The 23977-nt window shown below is 47.1% G+C and overlaps 1 protein-coding gene across 2 annotated transcripts in view; it reads left to right on the forward strand.

Annotated features, from left to right (window-relative positions):
* Positions 1–23977, forward strand: part of NSF (N-ethylmaleimide sensitive factor, vesicle fusing ATPase) — a 155258-nt gene that overhangs the window by 66880 nt on the left and 64401 nt on the right. For both annotated transcript variants that reach the window (XM_050934943.1, XM_050934944.1), the window contains exons 9-12: positions 5942–6141; positions 13011–13176; positions 14388–14462; positions 16808–16995. In XM_050934943.1, the coding sequence (XP_050790900.1) occupies positions 5942–6141; positions 13011–13176; positions 14388–14462; positions 16808–16995 (629 nt within the window). The remainder of the gene's footprint in view (positions 1–5941; positions 6142–13010; positions 13177–14387; positions 14463–16807; positions 16996–23977) is intronic.

The raw sequence follows: 23977 nt of genomic DNA on the forward strand, positions 1-23977 counted from the left end.
ACACGTGTCCTGACTTGCCAGTAGCCTTTTGTTTGCCTTCCTCAGCTCTGAGCACAGTGGAGCCATCTAAGTGTATTTGGTTTTTGTGCTTGGGATTCCCCTTCGAAGCATCATTCATCATCCAGATCCTGCCTCTCACTTCTTGGCTACACAGGAGATCATATTCTCCCACAGATGTGTTAACAGTTCCTCTCCTGACACTAATTGGACAGGAGTCACTTGTAATTTATCATTTGCCTTGCTGGTTCCTGTGTAAAATGGCCTTTGCTACCAGTATTTTGTTTTTTTCTGAATCCAGCTTTCTTGATAACATCTTTGTTGTGGCAAAACAGTTTCATTGTTTTCTCAGCCCAGAAAATTTGTTTTGTTGCTATGTGTAACAAAACTGAACGGTAGTTTTCTGAGGTTGCTTGAGAGGGTTGGATAGTCTTCATTTTGGTATTCTTCTGTTCTGAAGCTACAGAATTTTTTATTCACTGTAGTATAGGCACAACATGAAAACATAAGACAGGCGCAAGAAAAACACAGCAGAGAAACCAACTAACACAGATCAAGGACAATGCCTTGCAACGCACATTTATTCAAATTGAAATTAACACAACTTGCCCAAGATTGCTCAGTTTGTGGCAGCACTAGAAATTGAACTCAGATCCTGTGGGTGCCAGTTTGGCACCTTAAAAAGGTGACCACCTTACTTCTCTATTAACCAGTATATTAAATGCTGCAAGAGTTTTAATATGGGGTTTACACTAGAAAAAATAATCTAACAATAAAGCAGAAAGTCAACATGGATAAAAGGAAACTAATCTCTGAAAATAAACATGATCTGTGTAGTTAGCTATATCTGGCACTGAACTGGTTCCAATGACTAATGGCTTTTTCTCCATAGAACAATTAAACACTCAAAGGTTTCTAAATATGTTTTTAGACTGATCTAATCTACTGGGACTCAAACATAGTTCTGAAACGTGTTCAAATATATCAGTACCAATTTTCCCAAGTAGCTTTGGCCTCCCAATTTTCCACTGGAACGGTGCATGGAGTGGGGCTGGCTCCAGTGAATCCATGTGTTCAAGCATTCTCAAGCTCACAGCAGCCATTCTTGCTGCTAAAAGCTTCCCTGCCTATAGGTGGTGGGGGTGTCATTGCTGGGATTCCACGCTTGCTGTCAGTCTAACCCTATTGTTGTATGGGGTCCAGAAAGAACTTTCTTCTGCTGGGCAAGATTGGCAAGGTGTCCAGTGGGTTTTTCCTCTGAGCGTACGTCTACACAGCAACTAGACACCTGTCGCTGGCCCTTGGCAGTTCAGTCAGGCTTTCGGGACTCAGGCTGCAGGGCTGTTTCATTCCTGTGTAGACTCCCGGGCTCTAGGACCCTTAGCAGTGAAAGGCTCTCATAGCTTGGGCTCCTGCAAGGTACACAGCAATGAAACAGCACTGCAGCTCGAGCCGGAGCTGGCAGATATGAGCCAGCCGTGGGAGTCTAGCTGCTGTGTAGACATATCCCAAGGGTCTTGGAGACCTGGTGGATGGGGCTAATAAGCATGAGACAGGAGCACTGTTTTCAGGATAGAGAAGAGTAGGGAAGGTTTGGGGAGCAATACATGTCAAATGTCAAGTATGGGTGAGGGGCTGGAAGGGATTCTGTTAGCCTGTGAGGTCTTAAGTCTGCACGTTCTGAGCTCCTGATTGTTCGTGCCCCAGCCTCCCGCACATGGGGAGGGTGGTGAGATTCAGTAGTGGACTAAATCACAAATTGAATGGCTGGGGTTTAGCCAAGGAAGGCTCCTTCGTGCCTTAGTTTTATGGTGTGCGGCCATTTAACCCTTCGCTGGAGCTACTTAATGCCTGGTAGTTTGGAGAGTGTCAGTCTCTGTCTTTAATATTACAGTTCATAAAGTTGCATTCTGCTGTTTAAAACCCATTTGTGTGAGTCTTTCTCTTTGCCCCCCGTTTGTCATCATCAGCTGAAAATTCAGGCTCTTGCAGCAATCCCTAGTATATGTGTAGTTTTTCACAGTGCTGCGTATGATGGAGCTGCGATAGGTTTAATTTTCAATTACAATGACTGGAATAGCTAGCTGAGATTTTTGTGTTTTGACACTGAGTGCATCACCATGCCATCTGAGCCCCTAAATCCTGCATCTTTGCTGGAGTGCTGGTTTAGGGTTACTATGGGAAGCCTTGGGACGTGCTTGTGCATGTAAAATCTCATCCATAAATAGAAATAGATAGCTACTTTGGTTTATTTCTTGCCTGTCTGGTACCAATTTTATTCTGCTATATCTGTGCTGCCAAGATTGTTCATGTTTTCCTAAGTTGCAGCCGTGCTACATCTAAGGATTTTACTTCTTCCTTTAGGGCCTTTTTGAGAAGCCGCCTAATGTAATGAAATCTTCCTTTAATGTTCAGGGTCGATCAGTTTATGGCACATCACATCTCCCTAGGAAGGGCATCTTAATGACTTTGCAGGCCCCTCCAAATTTGGCACCCCTATTATATTACAGTAGAAAATAAATAGTAATTATTGTCTTTAAAATTTTATTGTGAACGAAAACACAACATAGGGGTAATAGAAGAAAATGTATATTTATTTTGCTGGTTTAAAAGCATCATTTTCTAGATTTGTGAGCAGTAAAGTCACAAATGATATCTGCAAATTCAGTTTCCTGAAGCACTTCAGACTCAGTTTTCATCAGAGCCTGGATAAAATACCTTTTCATACATCGCTGCTGTGGTCTCCTTTCTGCAGGGCCCTGGGCACACGGCCTGTTTGCCCCTGCGTATGCTGAACCTGAGTCTATCGTGGTTGCTCTTACTTAATGGCTCAGCTCCAGTTAATTCTTGAATTAATTTATGAGTGTTTGTTTAAGCCTCTTCCCTTGAGTGCTCTAGAACTAGCTGTTCTAAGCAATCATTTAACATTTCACACTGTTGCTACTGTCAACTTTGTCCCATTGTGCCATTTGGCCAGTTTATCTGGAGGTAGTTGAATTCTATTATCATTTTCTTAGACGATGCTGCCTATTTGATCTCTCTTGACATTTTGCAGTCAATTTCCTTTTCTTTGTTTCGAGGCAGTATTTATAGCCCTATGAATATTTTTGCAACTTGGTATTTGTATCTGTCCTGATTTAGCTTGGTGGGTCTCAACACTCAGAATGTTTCTCACTGTTCTGTAGAAACTTTTTCAACCCAACATTCCTCCCCCACTTCTTCAGCCTAGTCTATAGCCAGGTATTACAGTATCCCATAGATTTTTTTTTTTAATTCCGCCATCTTTCCGTAATGGATATATCATGGTCTTCCATTGCAAGGCTCTCTAATTCATCTATTTTTACTTTTAAGCTTTCCATATTTGTATATAAAAGTTTATAGTTTTATTTTGACCAGATGCCCATTTTTATTTACCTGTCTTAGGATTTATACTGTCACCGATCATCATAGTATTTTATTGCATACATATTTTTCTCTCATATGGGTCATTAGCTATGTTTGAACCAACTGTATTCAAATGCGTAGCACAGAGTGATAGATTTGCCATCACTTAAAAACAGGCAGTGACTGGCTTTCTAAACTCTGTGTTCTAGGCCCACCATAAGTTCTGGGCTTGATGCAGGAGTCACTGAGTGAAATTCTCTGGCCTGTGCAATGTAGGCAGTCAGACTAGATGGATCCAGTGCTGTTTCCTGCATGGATGTGCTCTTGGCCTAATGCTGTTAAATATCTTTATCAGTGACGTGAAAGAACATAGGAATAGTCCGACTGGATCAGACCCATGGACCATCTAGTGCCTTGACTCAGAATGTGGCCTTCACCAGATGCTTCAGAGGAAGGAGCAAGAAACTCTGTAGTATGTAGATGTAGGATAATCTGCCTAAACCTAACACCTAATAGAGGGCTTGAGCTCTGAAGCACTCACTCACTCACGCCCGTCACCCCAATCGGGGTATGGGCCGCCAACAACAGATCTCCAGAGTCCTCTATCCTAGGCCATTCGTTCTAACTGATTCCAGGTATAGCCCATTTTTTTGCTATCAGCCTAAAGGTCACATCACCAGGTGTTTCTTGGACGGCCTCTTTTCCACTTGCCTTGGGAGTTCCACTGCAGTGCCTGTCTAGTGATGTTAGTTGGCTGCTTGCGTAGTGTATGTCCTATCCAACCCCACCTTCTCCTTCTGATTTCTTCCTCTGCTGGGAGTTGACGGGTCCTCTCCAAGAGGTGGATGTTACTGATGGTGTCTGGCCAGTGGATCTGGAGAATCCTTCTGAGGCAGCTATTTATGAAGGTCTGGATCTTCCTGATGGTTGTTTTGGTTGTCCTCCAGGTTTCAGCTCCATACAGTAGCCTCCTCTTTGCTGTCATTAGTTGGAGCATAACACTGAACAACATTCATCTTAATCCTCTTCATTTTAGTTCTGAAGGATGCTGTGATGATCCTGGGACCATGTGCCTCCCAACCAATCAGTGCTCTCTGTGCCTGCTTGGACAACATGAAGCCAACTCCCTGTGTGTGGGGTGCGTCGCTCTCTTCATGTCCTGAATACAGCAACAGCTCTCCTGTCAACAGTCGTCTCTGTCCCGCTTGCGTCCATTTTGTCTCGCTAATGCCTAATAGGGTCAGGTTGTTGCTCCTCATCTCTGCTGCAACTTGCGCCGTCTTTCCTGACTCATACATCGTCCTCACGTTCCATGTGCCTATGATAATCCTCCTGGTTGCAAGAAGGGTAGTAGGCTTAGTGGCTTCCTCACGGCTTTTCCCACCCAGCGTCATGCATCTTCAAATTGAAGACCCTTCTTTTTCCAGGGTAAAAGTCTCTGTTGTCTCTATTGTTGGCGTTTCTGTAGCAGGTTGATTTTTTTACAGGGTGGAGTTACTAGCCCCACGCCCAACCCTCCTCCTTTATCCTGACTTGGGACAGGCAGATGGCCCCAAAGGACCTCTCTGGTGGAGTTTGAGCTCTGAAGCATTGGTTTTATATTCCTTCCAGAAATTACTATGTTAACTATAACACTGGATAGTGTTGGTATCCATAGAAATGTCCAACCCCACTTTTGAATATTACCAAATTCTTGGCCTGAGTGATATCTTGTGGCAATGTGTTCCACAGTCTAATTGTGCGTAGTGTGAAAATATCAAATAATTGCTAGTAAAGTTTACAGATGACACAAACTGTGGGATTGGTCCTGCTTTGAGCAGGGGGTTGGACTGGATGACCTCCTGAGGTCCCTTCCAACCCTGATATTCCATGATATATATTCTGTGACTGGTAAATGAGAAGTCAGTTGTACAAGCAATCGGGATCACATGGTAAACCAGACTTATTTGAGCAACATGCCTTACAGTTAGAGAAATTTTAAGACGCTCACTGTAATTCATCCAAAAGAAGATTAAGTGATGACTTGAAATATGTACCTGGGGAGAAGGAAAGTTGAAGGCTTTTTAATCTAGCACACAAAGGCTGAAATCTAAAGGTGGACAAATTCAAACTAAAACTTAAGACAATAACCAGTAGAACAACTTCCCCGGGACGTGTTGGATTCTCCATCAGCTGAAATCTTTAAGTCAAGAATAACAAAACAGTAACTCAACCAAAAGTTCTGGGCTTGATGCAGGAATCACTGTGTGAAATTCTGTGGCCTGCGTTATGCAGGAAGTCAGGCTAGAGGATTTAATGGTCCTCACTGACCTTAAAAATATATTCATCTATTAAGAGTTTCCAGAATCAGAACAAGGAAAGGCCTAGTGTGTCAGGTACAGGAGCCATTTTTAGCAACACATTTTCTCTTCTCCCTGCTCCTATTCAAACTGCATAGGTAAATGCAACGGCCTTGACTGGCTCAGGGTTATGCTCACAGAAAAACTTCCATTTCCCATGAACAGTCACTCTTTTTTATCTTTAAGTTACCCTGCTTCTTATGCTTCATTTTTTTTTCTAGGCTGCAAGCACGTGAAAGGCATCCTGCTATATGGACCGCCAGGCTGTGGTAAAACACTGATGGCTAGACAGATTGGCAAGATGCTGAATGCCAGAGAACCCAAGGTGGTCAACGGTCCAGAAATCCTCAACAAATATGTAGGAGAGTCTGAGGCCAACATTCGCAAGCTCTTTGCTGATGCAGAAGAGGAGCAAAGGAGGGTAATGCAAAAATAAATAAGTAGCAAAGTCAATATGCCAATGTATGAAGAATGACTGAAGGTTTACTTTTCAGTAAGTCTTGGAACAGCAGGGAAGTTCCAGAGGACTGGAAGAAAGCTAACGTTGTGCCAATATTTAAAAAGGGTAAACGGGTAAGATAATGGAGTGGTTGATAAGGGGACTTGATTAATAGAGAACTAAAGGAGGGTAATATAATTAATGCCAATCAACATGGTTTTATGAAAAATAAACCCTGTTAAACTAACTTGATTTCTTTTTTTTTGATGAGATTACAAGTTTGGTTGATAAAGTTAATAGTGTTAATGTAAAATACTTGAACTTTTATAAGGCATTTGACTTGGTACTGCGTGACATTTTGATTAAAATACTACAAGATAGGAAATTAACATGGCACACATGAAATGGATTAAAAGTTGGCTAACTGATAGGTCTCAAAATGTAGTTGTAAACAGGGAATGATCATCGAACAGGAGTGTTTCTAGTGCCCCCCCCAATTGGTTCTTGGCTATTTAGCATTTTTATTAATAACATGGAAGAAAACATAAAATCATCACAGATAAAGTTTGCAGGTGACCCAACAATTGGGGGAGTGATATATAATTAAGGGGCAGGTCATTGATACAGAACAATCTGATCACTTGTGGAAGCTCACAATGTGTTTTTAATATAAATGTCCATATCTGCCTTTGGAACAAAGACTGTAGGCTTTACTTACAGGATGGGAGACTCTATCTTGGGAAACAATGATTCTGAAAAAGATTTGGGGGTCATGGTAGACGTTCAGCTGAGCATTACCTCCCAGTGTGAAGCTGTGGCCCAAAGGGATGATGTGATCCTTGGATGCATACACAGATGAATCTCCAGTAGCAATAGAGAGGTTATTTTACCTCTGTATGTGGCACTGGTGTGACCGCTGCTGGAATCCTGTGTCCAGTTCTGGTGTCCATAATTCAAGAAGGAGGTTGACAAATTGGAGAGCATTCAGAGAAGAGAATGATTAAAGGATTAGAAAACATGCTGTACAGTGATAGACTCAAGGAACTCAACCTATTTAACAAAGAGAAGGTTCAGGGGTGATTTGGTTACAGTCTGTAAGTGCCAAAACGGGTAACAAATATATGGCAAAGGGCTCTTCAGTCTATCAAAGATTTAACATGCTCTAATGGCTGGAAGTTGAAACTAAACAAATTCAAGAGTAGAAATAAGGCATTGATTTTTTGAAGTGATTATAATTAATCAATGGAATAACTTACCAAGAGTCATGTTGGATTGTCCATCACTGACTGTTTTGAAATCAAGATTGGATGTTTGTCTGAAAGGTCTCTTTTAGGAATTATTTTGTGGACTTCCTATGGTCTGTGCTATGCAGGTCAGACTGGATGATCACAGTGGTCCCTTCTGGTCTTGGAATCTAGGACTAATTGGAAGATTATTACCCTGTGGATTGAGAGAGTGACTCACTGCTCAGCATGGGGTGTTATTACTCCTGGGAGTCACTTTGTGAATCTGAATGGCAATAGTTTCCCCTATTAACAATTAAACTATCCCCGTTCTGTCCCTTCCAGGCTGTCCCTGTATCCTAAAAGTACTGCAGTTTCACTTATGCGCTGTCATGATTTGATCTGTAAGTAGGGTTGCCAACTTTCTACTCACACAAAACTGAATACCCTTGCCCTGCCACTTCTCCGAGGCCCTGCCCCTGCTCATTCCATCCCCCTTCCCTCTGTGGCTTGCTCTCCCCACCCTCGCTCATTTTCACCAGGCTGGTTGAGGGGGCTGGGGTGCGGGGTGAGGGCTCCAACTCGGGGGGGGGGGGGTCTCTGCGCTTGAGGGTGGCACCAAGGAGTTCAGAATATGGGACTGGGCTCCAGGCTAAGGCAGAAGCTTGAGGTGCAGGAGGGAGCTCCAGGCTTGGAGAGTGGAGCCAAGGGCTTCGGAGTGTGAAAGGGGGCTCTGGGCTGAGGCAGAGAGTTGGGGTGTGGGAGGAGGTATGGGCTCTGGGCTGGGGGTGCAGGTTCTGGGGTGGGGCCAGAAATGAGGGGTTCAGGGTGTGGGAGAGGGCTCTGGGATGGGGAAAAGGGATTGGGGTGCAGGGGAGCTGAGGGCTCTGGTTAGGCATGTAGTCTTTAATGTGGGGCTGGGGATGAGGGATTTTGGGTGCAGAAGGGGGCTCTGGGCTGGCGCTGAAGGGTTCAGAGGCTGGGGCACGGAATTGGGGCACGAAGGGAGTGAGGGCTCCGGCTGGGGGTGCAGGCTCTGGAGTGGGGCTGGGGATGAGGGGTTTGGGTTACAAGAGTGTGCCCTGGGCTGACGCTGAGGTTTTCGGAGGGTGGGAGGGGGACCGGGGCTGGGGCAGGTGGTTGGGGCCCAGAAGGGGGTCAGGTGTAGGCTTCAGGTGGCCCTTACCTGAAGTAGCAGCATGTTCCCCTTCCTGCTCCTATGTGGCGGTGCGGCCAGGCTACTCTGCCCAGTCCACAGGCACCACCCCCGCAGCTCCCATTGGCCATGGTTCCTGGCTAATGGGAGCTGCGGTGGTGGTGCTTGAGGCAGGGGCAGTGTGTGGAGCCCCCTGGCTACCCCTATGCGTAGGAGCTGGAGGGGGGAGATGCCAGCTGCTTCCCGGGAGCCGCACAGTGTGGAGGCTAGCAGGGAGCCCGTCTTAGCCCTGCTGCACGGTGCTGCCAACGGGACAGTAAATGGCACAGTCAGCAGTGCTAACCGGAGCTGCCGGGATCCCTTTTCAACCAGATGTTACAGTTGATAACCAGACACCTGGTCATCCTGTCTGTAAGAGCTTACAACACTTAGCTCCTATGGTGAGAGGAGATAGCCCTCATCCAGTAGTAGCACTCAAACTGGAGTAGTGGTAGCCATCTTGGACAAGTAAAAGAAGCTTCCCTGTCCCAAGTTTTGTAGCCACGCTCAGTTAGGATGTTAATGGCAGCTTCCTGGTAAATGTGGGAGCATTTGGAAGTATTCTTGTGGGGTTTTTTTTACTGGTTTTGCATCATATTTTTCATGACTGCATTGTAGCATGCTGTCTGATATCTGCTTCAGACAGCATCAAGAGCAAGGAAATGGGTCCCAAATTTTGCCCTCGGACCCTTTGAAGTTGGTGGGAGCTTTGCCACTGACTTCAGCAGTCACAGGATAAAGACACAAACGCCCAGTAAGCATAAATGCCTCAAATTCACATTTCCCCTCAATATGCTGTACCGTCGAAGTTTGGGCTCTCCTATTCTTTGTCCAAAATTGTATGATACCTTCATCTGTCACTAGTTTTTCCCACCAAAAATCCTGCCTAGCAAGCAGGACTAAGCAATGCAAAATTAATTTTGGTAAATTGAATTGCCCCATTAGGATGGGGAGTGGATACAGGGGACAAGGGGGTGAGTTAACTTTTTCTGTACCTGTTAAATTTTCTGTTCAGCCACCACAGAAGGCAATTTTTAATAGCCAGCCATAGCTTAAAAGTGTAAATACTGTTTATGTGCGATGCAGCAGAAATAGATCGTTAGAGGAGGCTCTTGGTAGTTTGTTCCTGCTACAGGAAAAGTGTTCTCTGTGATTTTGACAAGATCCTTTGCTGAAGGCGAGGCAGAATTTGAAGTTTATAAGGATTTGTGCTTTCCTCTGGAAAATATACTGATCAGCTACAGCTGTAGGGGTATCAGGAGAGTGTTAATTTGAGCCCCTGCAAGTCCCTTCCTCTTCAGTTTATTGCTATAAAGTTGGTTTCTGTGAGCTCTTTCTCCTTTGAGGTACACACCTGTTAACATAGACCTTATGCTGGCTGGAGGAGGTGGTCCTGATGACAAGTTATGAGATTATGAAAGTCTTGGAAAGGTCACAATTGTAATGACTTGTGCTGGGGGCAGATTGCCAGCACGACAGCATATTCACTCATACTGTTCACATTGTCTCCAGCTCCTTGCTAGACACAAAAGATTGTCTTTTGAAGCAGGTTTGTAGAGGGGAGAAAATGGCTTGACAGTGTAAATATGTGCAGAAAAAAGATGCTGCCTTATTCTCTCCCACTGGCATCTGGTGGATGTTTAATGGTTTGAGGGTTAGATTGAGGTTTTTATTGTGTATTTAGAGTTTGGCCAAGTTGGTTTGAATTAATATTCTCCTTTTAAAATGTGCTTAAGAAGAGGTAATTGGGGACAGTGTCATGTGGAACAAACAGTTTATAGGCCTCATTTACCTTAGGGTGTTGCACATATCCGAGCTTCTATAGGCTGAGCGCATTGCACGCTCCAGGGGCTCCTTTCATCCGTCTGTTGCCCCATGAGTTCCCTGTGTGGCATCCTCTCTGTAACTCCACCCAACCCCATGCTGGGGCTCTGTGTCCCCAATTCCCCCTCGCCCCCATGCAAGACTGTATGTATCCCACGTTTCCCCCTCTGCAACATACGTGGGGCTCCCTCCCATTCTCCCCCTCCCCACCCCACATCACTGTTTCTCTTATCACCACTCCCCAAATGTAAAAGTTGAATACATCTAGGAACTCAGAATACAGACTCAACTTACAGAATGGGAGCTGCTATCCTGGGAATCAATGATTCTGAAAAGGTATTGCGAGGTCCTGGTGGATAACTCATAGATTCCAAGTCCAGAAGGGACCATTGTGATCATCTAGACTGGCCTCCTGGGTAGCACAGGCCATTAAACTTCCCAAAACAACCAGCTCAACATGAGCTGTGCCCAAAGGGTGAATGCAATCCTGGGATGCATAAATGGGAATATCGAGTAGGAATAGAGAGGTTCTGTTCCCTCTGTATTTGGCGCGTGTGTCCAGTTCTGGTGTCCACAGTTCAAGAAGGATGTTGATAAATTGGAGAGGGTTCAGAGCACAACCACAAAAATGATGAAAGGATTGGAAAACCTGCCTTATAAAGTTAGTCTTATGGAGCTTAATCTATTTAGCTTAACAAAAAGAAGATTAAGCAATGATATGACCAAAGTCTATAAATACCTACCTGAGGAACAGAAATGTTTCTGCTATGCTTGTCCTTTTATACATGGTACAGTCTCCCTGTGGAGGTACTAATACACTGTAATCAAGTCACCTTAGAGACCAGACAATAGTGTAACAAAATCCAAGGGCTGCAAGTTAAAGCGAGACGAATTCAGACTAGAAGTGATGTACAGATTTTTATCAGTGCAGGTAATTAACCATTTGGACAACTCACCAAGGGTCATAGTGGTTTATTCATCGCTGGCAATTTTTAAATCAAGAGGTTATTCTTGTTGATCACAGTGGTCCCTTCCTCTTTGACTAATGGTCCCTGGGTGTATTCCAGCATTGGTGCTCATGCACTCACTTTGTGCGGCTGAGACTGGAAGATTCTTGCTAGCAGGTACATCTTCCAGCAAGAATCTTCTGGTCTCAGATGTGCAGAGCGCATTCAAATGTGTGCTCCCCATCTTTATCCATTATGGGTGTGCAGGGTATTACTATAAGCTATAAGGTGTAATGTTCCTTTCTGTCCTTAAAATCTAACACCCTCTCGCCACCCCCTCTGCTCTTGGGGTCCCTGCTTTGACCCTCCTGGTCCCTGCTTCTTCCCTTCACTATCAACACTCGCTCTCAAGGCCTTTCTGGGTCCCTGCTGCTTCCTCCTTTATAAGCCAACCTCACAAGGCTTTGTTATTTCTCTTAGAGCTCAGGCTGCTGACAAGCTCCCCAAGCAACAAGTTAAGATGCTGCTTCTGAACAGGGAGCAACAGAGAGATTCTTCTGCCTGCAGTATCAGATTTTCTTCTGAATTGGGCTTTTCCAGTGTTCCTGTTTGCAGCAGAATCACTGGGGTTGTGTCCATTGATGTCTAGAGTTTTTCCCTGAAATTTTGGAATTGATTGGATGTGGTTTTATATAGTTATCACATTAGACAGAGGGATGATGTTGAGTTGAGTGTAGGGCCTCAACTACACTAGATTGGACTGTTTTAGTCTTGTTTACTAAAGCTGCACTAGACTAGACTTTTGAATGTAGTTTTTGCTTTGTGATTCAAGCTGTAATGTGCGCAGGATCTCAAAGTGATAGTTTTATCTAAGTAAACACTTTTTCTTAATTATCTAGCTCATGGTCCAGGAGGGCAGAACTGATGTACCTATTTATTCTTGCTTGTGTGAAATATATAGACACACCTACTCCCCATAAGCCACAAAGGTCGTGTCTGCATATAGGCAAGCCCAAGGAATGCGATGACCCCATTGTTTGCACACACAAGGAGAGCTCCTGTGTCTGCAAAGCACCTGAAATCATAAGAATATAAATGCATTATGCTTCTGTAATGTGGTCAGACTAGGATGGCAGCCTGTGCCTTTTTTAGAGAATTTCAAATATGGAGGAAAATAAGAAAAAATCCCTAGGTGACAAAAATGTTTACTTCTCTTTAAAGGCCTCCTGGTATCCAGGGTCTTGTTCAGACTATTACTTAAGGGAGTTATCTTAACATGTGCTAACAGATTTTTAAATTATTCTGTAGACAAGGCACATGCTGCATTTAACATGCTAAATTGGTCAAATTAAAGCCAAAGGGGAGCCTTAAATTTAACTGAGCCAGTTTAACACATGACTTCATATAGACCTAAAATTAGGTAGCATGTTAGCTAACACATGTTATCCCTCTTTTAAATCCTAGTGTAGACCAGGCAATGGAATGTTAAGAACTTGACCTGCAGGGTGTCTGCCACACAGCATTTTGTAGGGATCACTGATAAAAACATACCAACAGTGTTCTCTCACCAACAGGAGCCAAGAAAGGGTAGAATATTAGCCATTTTGTCTGGTCAATTTCTTTGGTAACTTTGGGCATTCTTATATTATTTCTTTCCAATAGCTTGGGGCAAACAGTGGTCTCCACATCATAATCTTCGATGAAATTGATGCCATCTGCAAGCAGAGAGGGAGCATGATGGGCAGCACTGGGGTCCACGATACCGTCGTTAACCAGCTGCTGTCTAAAATCGATGGGGTGGAGCAGCTAAATAACATCCTGGTCATTGGTATGAAAACCTCACACGTGCTGCCGCGGTTTCTAAAAGTGCAGCTCAGGCAGGATGCCTTGGTTTGGAAATGTGTGTTATCCACCTCCGCTCCCACTGTGCTAGCTCTAATAGAAGCTGCAAAATCCCCTCCCACTAAGACCATGCTGACAAATAACTCCAGTTGGGCTGCTGCAAGGCATTCTGGAAACAAAAACTGGATTTATTCAAATGAGCTATGCCCAGAATGCGGCTTTTTGGCGCAGGAAAACTGTGGTGTAATGTAAGAGCCTCCAATTGCTGGTCTTAGTAAGAAAGGGGATAAAATGCACAAGAAGAAATAATTTGTATTGACAGGAATGTCAAAGTATGAAGAGCAATGAAATAAAGATTGAGAACCCACTGCTGAAAAGGAGAGACTTAGTGACTCAGACACTATAAAATGACAAACAACTGGGGTGGGGCTGTCTTGGCAGAGTGGGAACGACATATTTGGCTTCAACGTTTGAAATCTGAGGATTTCAGCAGCAGTCAGGAATTTAGTCCTGACAAAGCTCTCTATCCTCAGGACAGGTACAGGACAGATGGGGGCACTGGGAGCCCTCCCTGCCTTTCTCCACCAGCGTGCCTCAACCCTCATAAGCTTGTAGAGACCAAGAGTGATAGGAGCATTAAGTCTGAAGTGCCTGTTCATACCATAGCGCCTCTGCCAACTAAACTGTCAGCACTAGTGTTGTGGTACTTTCGAATATCCCTTTAATCGGTTCTCTAGTAATTCTTTAGTTATGTCAGCTTGCTTTAGTTTTCTTTCCTCTTAAAGGCCCCCATTTGGGGTGAGCCAAGACATCAGAGAGCCTTGTGGGTTCCCGTGTTCAGTCTTGTGAGGGAGCATGGGTAACCCAGTCAATGTGGTGCTCTGTCCCCCTCCAGTGGTACCTGGTAGACAGAGATTGGTGAGTCTGCTACAGCCTTGGCTAGCTGAGCTGGGTCTTGTAATTCAGGAATTGAAACTCTTGTGTTTAGATCCAGAGGTGCTAGGTTCAATCCTGGCTCCTGACAACCCACATGACGTTACTCAGACCTCCAAAAGTGCTGCGATTTTTTAAGTAGTCCTCTTTATTTTCTCTCTCAAAATCTTCTCCTTGACTTTATACGGCTGTATTTAACATTCAGGTGATAGATAGAAACTTAGTCTCAGCTAATGCTTCTTTTGGCTTCACCTTTGTTCTTAGGAATGACCAACAGACCAGACCTGATTGATGAGGCCCTGTTGCGACCTGGGAGATTGGAGGTGAAAATGGAGATTGGTAAGCGGGCCAGTTGGTGCTCAGTAGGCAATAGTCCATCGCTACAATGCATAACTGCCAAGTTTGGTGCAGCTCCATATGTGACATTTTATGTAAATTATCAAAAAGAACGAGGAGTACTTGTGGCACCTTAGAGACCGATGAAGTGGGTTTTAGCCCATGAAGGCTTATGCTCAAATGAATGTGTTAGTTTCTAAGGTGCCACACAAGTACTCCTGTTCTTTTAGCTGATACAGACTAACAGGGCTACCACTCTGAAACATGTAAACTATGTAATTAGCTTGTATATTTACATACAATCAGAAACACTGCTTTTCAAAAGAGTCGTTTTAGTGCTGGTGAAAGGCATTGGCTTGACAACAGATTCCCTTGGGAGCAGGTATAGGCAGGCAGGAACCTTAACAAATGGTAGAAAACAGCCAGAGAGGAGGGGAGAGGCCCCCCGTCTTCCTGTTTAGCAGGTGCCACTGTAGCCACCAGGATGAATTATAGCTAAGGCTTTGTTTTAGTCATGGGTATTTTTAGTAAAAGTTATGGACAGGTCACAGGCAGTAAACGAACACTCACTGTCCGTGACCTGTTCATGACGTGGACTATATACCCCTGACTAAAACTTGGGCTGCGGGTGCTGGCAGGGGTGGCACATGGGCTGGAACCTAAGTTCCCTCTAAGCTGCACGGCCGCACAGCAGCCTATTAAGTGCCGCGTAGGCACTCAGGGTTGCAGCAGGGAGAGGTGCCTCTCGCCCGGCCTGGACCTGCTGCAGCCAGGAGAGAGGCGCCCCTCCCCCAGCCCCAACCCAGCCTGGCCCGGACCTGCTGTGGCTGTGGGAGAGGTGCCCCAGCCCCAACTCGGCCCTGGCCCAGAGCTGCTGTGAGGGGAGAGATTTGGGGGGAGTCCTCTCTTTCCACCATAGCCCTGGGACAGCCTGCATCCCAAGCCCCTCGTCTCCGGCCCACCCCAGCCCTCAGCCCCCTCCCACACTCAAAAACCCTTGGCCCCACTGCCATCACATGAATGTTCACCAGTAGGAAGGTAATGTGTGACACATCACCTCTGTATTGGTGCACATAACAAAGTTCATTCTCCACATGGGTGAAAAAATTGGAGGGGACACTGCCTGGGACCCCCGCTGGTGCTGGGGTGGGGGGCTCGGTGGTGGTGCACGGCCTGAGACCCCTGCTGGTGTTTGGGGCGGGGCCATTAGAGGAGCTGGCAGGCTCCCTACCCAGCTCCACGCAGCTCCCTGGAAGCAGCTGGCATGTCCCTGCAGCTCCTGGGGGAGGGAAGGCCAGGGGACGCTGCATGCCATCCCCGCCACAAGCTCCAGCTCTGCAGCATCTATTGGCTGGGAACCATAGCCAATGGGAGCTGCAGGGTTGGGGCCTGCAAACAGGGGCAGCACACAGAGTCCCCTGGCCCCTCCATCTTGGAGCTACAGGGACATGCCGGCTGCTTCTGGGGAGCCCTCCCCACATGGTAAGCACCTCCCGGCACCCCAACCTCCTGACACCGCCTGAGCCACCTCCCACACCCAAACTGCTGCTGCAGGCCCAAGGGCTGCCTGAGTGTTCGGGCACCCCTGAGCCAGCTGCATCAGCCACTGCAAAAGACAGACATGCAGCCTTAATTGTAGCCCAAACTCCCCTGCTTTCCCATAGCCCCAACGAATGCATGACTTTCACTCTGGGCTGCAGGAATGCATGAGGCCAGCCTGCCTGCATGTGTGACACGTGGCAAGTGGGATTCAGGAATTGAATACAGGAGTTCCTGCTCTGCCAGTGACTTGCTGCATGACCAGGTCACTTAACCTTGTGTGTCATTTTCTCCATCTGTAAATGGGGGATAATTCTAGCTAAAGGTTTGCTAGACTTCATTTGCAGCAAGCTGGGATGTGACTCTAGCTTGCCGCACGCTAAGTGTCTGTGTGGACCTTGCTGCTGCACAGGAAAAATTCTGTACCGCGCTTTGATCTACCGCGCTTTGATCTACCGCCCTTTGAAATGGCAGTACGTTAACATGCACTAGGGAGCTTTTAGTGCACAGCAGCAGGGTGCACATGGGTTTCTAGTGTGGGGTACATTCACACCCTAGCTTGCCGCGAACTAAGTGGTCATGTTCACAAGCCCTAGTCGGAGGGGCTAAGGTGTCTTTAAAGTTTGTTGAGGTTCTCTCATAAGTCATTGTAAAGTATTCGTCTGCGTACATGAATGGAGGCTGCTCATGGAGCAATCACCTGCATGTTGGAGCTGTAAGGAGAGGCTGCCAGAAACCCTATTGTCCTGAAGTTGCTGCGTTGAGACAGCAGAGGCCAAGGACTGACACTTTCTGTTTACAATTCTCAGGTTTACCAGATGAGAAGGGCCGACTTCAGATTCTTCATATCCACACAGCCAGGATGCGGGAACACCAGCTGCTGGCTGAAGATGTAGATATTAAAGAATTGTCTGTGGAGACCAAAAATTTCAGTGGTGCTGAATTAGAGGGTCTGGTGCGAGCGGCACAGTCTACTGCTATGAACAGACATATAAAGGTCAGTCATGATTTCCCCCACCCAGGAAGCACACAAAAGGAATGGCTGTGAAATTGGTTCACTTGTATGATGGTTTTTGTTCTGGATGTATAATGGAGCCTTTACATCCCTCAGGAGTTGGGGATCTCACATGGATTCCAAGCTATGAACATGTAATTGTTTTTCATATGGACAAAATACGTCCTTTTCTCCATCTCCTGCTTGTGTCCCCTAAATGCCGACCATGCGGCCCTGAATGAACATGCAAGAGAACTGGCTTAGTGATGAATCAGATGCATCAGCAGATTCATAAAAAGGTTGAAAGGAAAGTGGTTAAGCAGTTACAGTGGTTTGGAGGAAGGGTGTTGTGTGTGTTTGAATGATCTTTGGGACTCGCGGAAGTTCTTCAGTGTCTAACAAGGTGGATCCACTAGTTGATGCCTGTGTGCCTGAGCTCACTCTGCTGAATAGCAGTGCTCTTCACAGACACGCACATGCCCGGTATTTTATTGTGCCCCATGTGAGGGCAATAAGGGGCAGAGGGGTCGTGGCCCCCATTGGTTCTGTCTTCCCACCCCAGCAGCAAGGTGAACCTAGTGAGCGTGTGACCTGTTACTTTCTTCAGAGCTTCAAAAAATGTGTTTTTCATAATTTTGTTGAAAAAGTCATCTTTTCCACTGGTTTAAATTGGATGTTAAAAACAAACTCACACCCCCAAAACACACTCCCTTCCTGTCCAGAAAAGCATAAGAGAATAGGGAGGAACTGAAAGAGATTGTAAAAGAGGACCAGATAGTGGCTGGAACAGCATTGCGAGCAGCCTTGGATGTGTCCTAGAGTATTAGGGATGCATGCTGGAGCAACCAAGATGGTTATGAGGTCAGTGCCTCTGCCATCACCATGAAGAGGTCCTCATGGCTGCCAGTATTGGGCATCCCAAAAGAGGTGCAAACTGCCAAAGAGGACTTCCCCTTTGAAGAGATGGATCTCTTCAGCTGCTGGAAAGATGAAGTGCTCCATCTGATGGGGGGCTACATTACAATCTTTAGGGATCTATATACTGGATCACTATTGAAAGCCATATAAATATCTAACTGAACAGAGGCAGAGGACAACATCCTACTCCCAGAATAGACAGCTGCCACAGAAAGACCCTGATACTCCAGGAAACACCTATTGTCATCATCCTCATTGGAGACCCGGGACCATCACAGAAGCAGCAGGTTTAGGAGCTGAATAAGAGCCAGTCTAAATCCTGTCACCACCTTTGGTGGCTGCCTAGCCACTTTCCACTATGTTCAGTTCACTATCACAACAGACGTCATCGCAGATGGCTGCCCTCTTCGTTTCCACATCTTCTCTGAACACCTTTCAGGGACCTTTCTGATGAGAACATATTACAATAATGGCAATCGCTGCTAGTAGAGAGAAAATCAAACCCAACTACAATGATGTGGTCTTGCCTTGGCCTGTTAGGCCATGTGTCAGCATTGCGTGTAAGTGACACCACCTGCTAGACTCAGACTCTGTCCCAGGTCAGTCTACTTCACAGTGAGAAATCTAGTAGGTGGGAAGGTCTTAATGGCACCCCATAGAACTAGGATAGTGGCAAGAAGCCAAGAAAGTACAATAAAGGGTAACATTCTCCACTCCCTCCCTGACAAAGACATTAATCAGGATGTGTGAGGGACAAGTTGAGGAGCTCACTGGGATAACCTGCAAATGCAAGGGATCCCCAGAAGACTTGGGATTGCACATAAATATCCTGAAACTGAGTAACCTGTCTGGCCTTCCTACTTGTCCTCTAAAATTTAGCAATGTAGATCCTGATGCACAATGCTTATGTGGTGCACTGCACAAGCAAACAAGGAGGCCCTTGCTCAGAAGTTGCTCTGTCTGGAAGCCATCAAACTCTGGATTTTGTGCCACTCTCAGGATAACCCCAATAGCTCTTCACCTCCCAGGAGTCAGCAACAACTTGGCAGACTTTTTGAGCAGATAATCCATGACCAGTCCTGAGTGGTCACTGTGGAGGTCCCTCATAGAGCCTGTATTCTGTTGTTGGGGGATTCCCATGATCGATCTCTTTGCAGCCAAGGACACATTAAGTGTCAGAACTTTTGTTCTTCAAGTGATTGCTCCTGTCCATTGCAATTAGGTGTGCGTGCATGGCAACCAGAAGATTTTTCCCCTAGCAGTATCTATTGGGTTGGCCTGGGCACCCCCTGGGGTCACGTCTGCATGGCGCTCAATATAGGGCCCTGCCAACCTGCCACCCCCTCAGTTCCTTCTTACAGCCAGTGATGGTTAACTGGAATTTCTGTATCTCTTGCTTCGGCAAGCATCTCTGCTCTAGCAATGACTTTCATACTTTGTATATAGTTATTATATTTTTAGTAGTAGTAGTTAGATAGCTTAGCTAGTTTTTTATGTAAGATTCATTTCTACAAGTTCCCCCGACCCCAAAACGCTCTTCTCAGCACTGGGGCATAAATCCTGTGAGGACTGTGGCAAGTTTATGTCCAGGAGTGACCCACACACGTCTTATCTGAAGTGTTTGGGGGAGAGCCAAAAAGAGCAGTACAGAATGTGTAGAGGGTTTCGTCCCAGGACTCTGAAGGACTGAGGCCAGCGTCTTAAGATCCTCTTGATGGCGGCTGCTCTCCATCCGCACTCGTACCCTGGGTCGGCAGAGCTGACCCTGAGCACCTAGTCGTCGACGCAGAGTGCGCTGGTACTGATGGCACATGAGCCGGCGCCAAGAAAGCACTCAGCCAGAGGCCCTCTGCACCGTTATGCCTCCGCCCACAAGGCCTTGACGCAGGCCATGGGGCAGCACCGTTCTCTATCGCCGGTGCCCCAAAAGAAGAGGAGACCGGAAAGGGGCTGCTATTCTCCAGTCAAACCGAAGGAGCTGGTGTCCATGAGGCCCACACTGGGCCATGTCAGCTCGGCCTCGCCACCAACTAGGGTCGTGTCGACTCCTGCCCCCGCAGGGGAGCAGTTAATTCTGGACCCTCAGGACTTCCTGGTCCATCAGAGCTGAGAGTTACAGCTCCCATCCACGCCAGAGGCGTTTGAGGTGGCCAGGAGCTTGATGGAGCTCACGGTGCCATCATCCCCTCCAAGGTTGGAGAGATCACGAGGGCCTTTGGCTCCATCGCTTTCTGGCACCTTTCACCCACACAGGGGAGCCACACCGGTCACCCAGCCCCTGATGCAGGTTTTTGGCACTGCGCCTCTGTGCTCTTCCTATTTGAAGTCCTGGGAGTCGGAGGTGGAGTCGTACAACTCCAGCAGGAGCAGAAGTTCTTGGTCCCGGTGTGATAGACAGTCCGACCTGGCACTGTGGCCGTTCTGGATGCCCTGGGTGTTCTGACAGAGCCAGAGGTCACACTCCAGGTCTGTGATGATCTTGATGTCGCTTGTGCCTCCACCACTCCAAAACCAGCTGGCACCAGCCTCGGATCCAACATCGGATCGGTACTGAAGGCACAGGTGGTAGCTACACCTCAGGCACCAACACCGTGGGCACCTGCCACAGCATCGACCACTGCAGCACCACTGGACATGACTGCGCTGGTCCTAACGTTGGTGACTGTGCCGGGACACCGGGGGTCATGAGACCCCCTCAGTGCTGAGGGCAGGGAATAATACCCATTGCCAGCAAGAGCTTTGTCCTCGCCTGATGAGGTGGTGGTGGGCATGTAAGTGGCCCCGGCCCTGGAGGAAAGCAGAGTGCTGCAGCAGCTGCTCAGGAGGGTGGCACAGAACCTGGGAATCCAGACGGAGTAGGTGGTGGAGGACGCTGACCCTATGGTCGACATCCTTGTTCCCTTGGGCCCCTCCCACACTGCCCTGCCAATAATTAAAACAATTACTGGGGCCACTAAGACCTTGTGGCAGACCTCTGCCTCCAACTGGAAAAAGGAACAAGCGCAGGTGCTTTGTCCCTCATAGGGCTATGAGCACCTGTACACTCACCCTCCGCCAGGCTCCCTGTAATAGGCGCAGCCAACCAGCGGGAGCGCCTGTGTTCCCTGTAAGCTGTGCGTTTGGGCGGCCTCGCAGGAGAGACGTAAGTGCTACCCAGCTGATAGCAGAGCGTGCACAGCTGGCAGCATGTGTTCAGGTGCCCCTCCCCCACGTTGTGTTGTCCTGCAGCTGCTCCCGGGACCCTCCTGCTGGCTGTGCAAAGCAGGGGTTGGGGTGGGGTGTGGGAGGGAGGAAGCTGATGCCAGGGTGTCCCCCTACCCCCGCTCCTGTACCCCATCTCCGCGGTTCGGAGGGACGAGGCCTCGGTGATACTGATAGCTCCAGCCTGGCCCTGTCCGCAGTGGTACACATCTCTCCTGGAAATGTCTGTGGAATCCCCAATTTCCCTGCTGCTCCTCCTGGACTTGATAACTCAGCATCACAGCTGTCTCCAGTACCCGAACCTCAAACTGCTGCACCTCATGGCGCGGAAGCTCCATGGCTGAACCCGATGGCGCTCGCCTGTTCGGACCAGGTCAGACAAGTCCTCCTTGGCAGTAGGAAACCTTCCATGAGGGCTGCCTACCTGGCCAAGAGGAAGAGATTTTCAGTCTGGTTGGCACAACACCATCAGTCTCCAACTCTTGTGTCCATACCCTTCATACTGGGCTACCTTCTTCACCTGAAGAAGCAGGGGCTATCCATGTTGTCAGTAAAGGTGCACTTGGCCGCCATTTTGGCCTTCCATCCAGGCATGGAGGCCCGGTCGATCTTTGCCAACTCCATGATCAGTCGTTTCCTGAAAGGTCTCAACAGGCTATATCTGTACGTTCAACAGCCGGTCCCGACCTGGGACCTCAATCTGGTCCTCTCCAGGCTAGTGGGGCCACCTTTCAAATCACTAGTGACATGTTCTCTGCTGTCTCTCTCAGACAAGGTGGTGTTTCTGGTAGCAATAACATCAGCCAGGAGGGTGTCTGAGCTCAAGGCCCTAACATCAAAGCCTCCTTACATGGTGTTCTGTAACGACAATGTTCAGCTCAGGCCCATCCAGCTTTCCTCCCTAAGGTCGTCTCCCAGTTTCATATTCACCAAAGCATCTTTCTCCCAGTTTTCTATCATAAGCCGCATTCAAGTTCTCGTGGCTGACCCCCCTCACACATTAGGTCATAGAGACCAGGTGGTGGTAAAACCTCACCCTGAGTTTGTTCCTGAGATGGTCTCAGAATTCCATCTGAAACAATCAAGTAGCTCGACTGTCTTCTTCTCAAGTCCCACTCTACACGGGGAGAGAGGACGTTACACAAACTGGATATTTCAAGAGCCTTGTTTTTTACTACATTTACAGAACCAAACTGTACAGACTGACTCCCCATTTATTTCCATCTGTAGCTAGTCATTCCAAAGGCCAGGCCATTTTATCACAGACAAAATCTTTAAGTGGATAACACACTGCATTACTAATTGGCTGATGTACCTCTCCTGCTTAAGACTCACTCCACCAGAGCTTAAGTAGTAGTCTTCATCTGCTTGAGAAATGTGTCAGTTTCTGAAATCTGCAAGCCAGCTGCATTGTGGAGTTAGCCCACTAACCTTTGTTAGACATTGAGTTGGACTTAGCCACAAGAGACGATGTGGAGTTCGGGAGAACAGTATAAAATTGTTTGACTAGTGCAACTGGTACTTCTCATCCCACCATCCAGAGGGGTTACTTCTTACCAGTCACCTGCAGTGGGATCTCCAGTGACATATACTTGGAGAGAATGGTTGCTGAACCCTACATAACTGTCCTTCTCTGAGGAGTTGTAGTCAGTATGGATCCTTCCCTCTGTCCCTGCTTTTGGTGTCCTCAGTCTTTGAATTGCGAGGGGACAGAGAGGGATGCAGTTGCTCCATCCTTCGTGCTCTCATGTGGGTGTATGACGCTGATGGACACTGCTGTTCAAGACTCCCATCTTATGTACCTGAGGCATATGCTCTCCCACACGGGGATCCACTCTAACAGCATCTAGAAGAATGACAGTTATTGTAGGGCAAGCAACTATTCATATAATCATAGAATATTAGTGTTGGAAAAGACCTCAGGAGGCCATCTAGTCCAATCCCTTGCTCAAAGCAGGACCAGCACCAACTAAAAGTTCCCAGCCAAGGCTTTGCCAAGCTGGGCCTTAAAACCTCTAAAGATGGAGGTTCCATCACCTCTCTAGGAAACCCATTCCAGTGCTTCACCACTCTCCTAATGAAACAGTGTTTCCTAATGTCCAACCTAGACCTCCCCCACTGCAACTTGAGACCATTACTCCTTGTTCTGTCATCTGCCACCACTGAGAACAGCTGAGCTCCATCCTCTGAAACCCTCCTTCAGGTAGTTGAAGGCTACTATCAAATCCCTCCTCACTCTTCTCTTCTGCAGACTAAATATGCCCAGTTCCCTCACCCTCTTCTCATAAGTCATATGCCCCAGCCCCCTAATAATTTTCACTGCCCTCCGCTGAACTTTCTCCAATTTGTCCACATCCCTTCTGTAGTGAGGGGACCAAAACTGTACGCAGTACTCCAGGTGTGGCCTCGCCAATGCTGAATAGAGGGGAATAATCACTTCCCTTGATCTGCTGGCAGTGCTCCTATTAATACAGCCCAATATGCTGTTGGTCTTCTTGGCAACAAGGGCACACCGCTGACTCATATCCAGCTTCTCGTCCCCCATTGTAATCCCCAGGTCCTTTTCTGCAGAATTGCTGCTTAGCCAGTCTGTCCCTAGCCTGTAGCAGTGCATGGGATTCTTCCGTCCAAAGTGTGGAACTCTGCACTTGTCCTCGTTGAACCTCGTCAGATTTCTTTTGTCCCAATCCTCCAATTCGTCTAGGTCACTCTGAACTCTACCTTCCAGCATATCTACCTCTCCCCCAAGCTTAGCGTCATCTGCGAATTTGCTGAGGGTACAGTCAATCCCATCATTAATGAATCATAGAATATCAGAGTTGGAAGGGACCTCAGGACGTCATCTGGTCCAACCCCCTGCTCAAAG

The sequence above is a fragment of the Gopherus flavomarginatus genome, chromosome 25, assembly GCF_025201925.1.
Source record: "Gopherus flavomarginatus isolate rGopFla2 chromosome 25, rGopFla2.mat.asm, whole genome shotgun sequence".
Lineage (NCBI taxonomy): Eukaryota > Metazoa > Chordata > Testudines > Testudinidae > Gopherus > Gopherus flavomarginatus.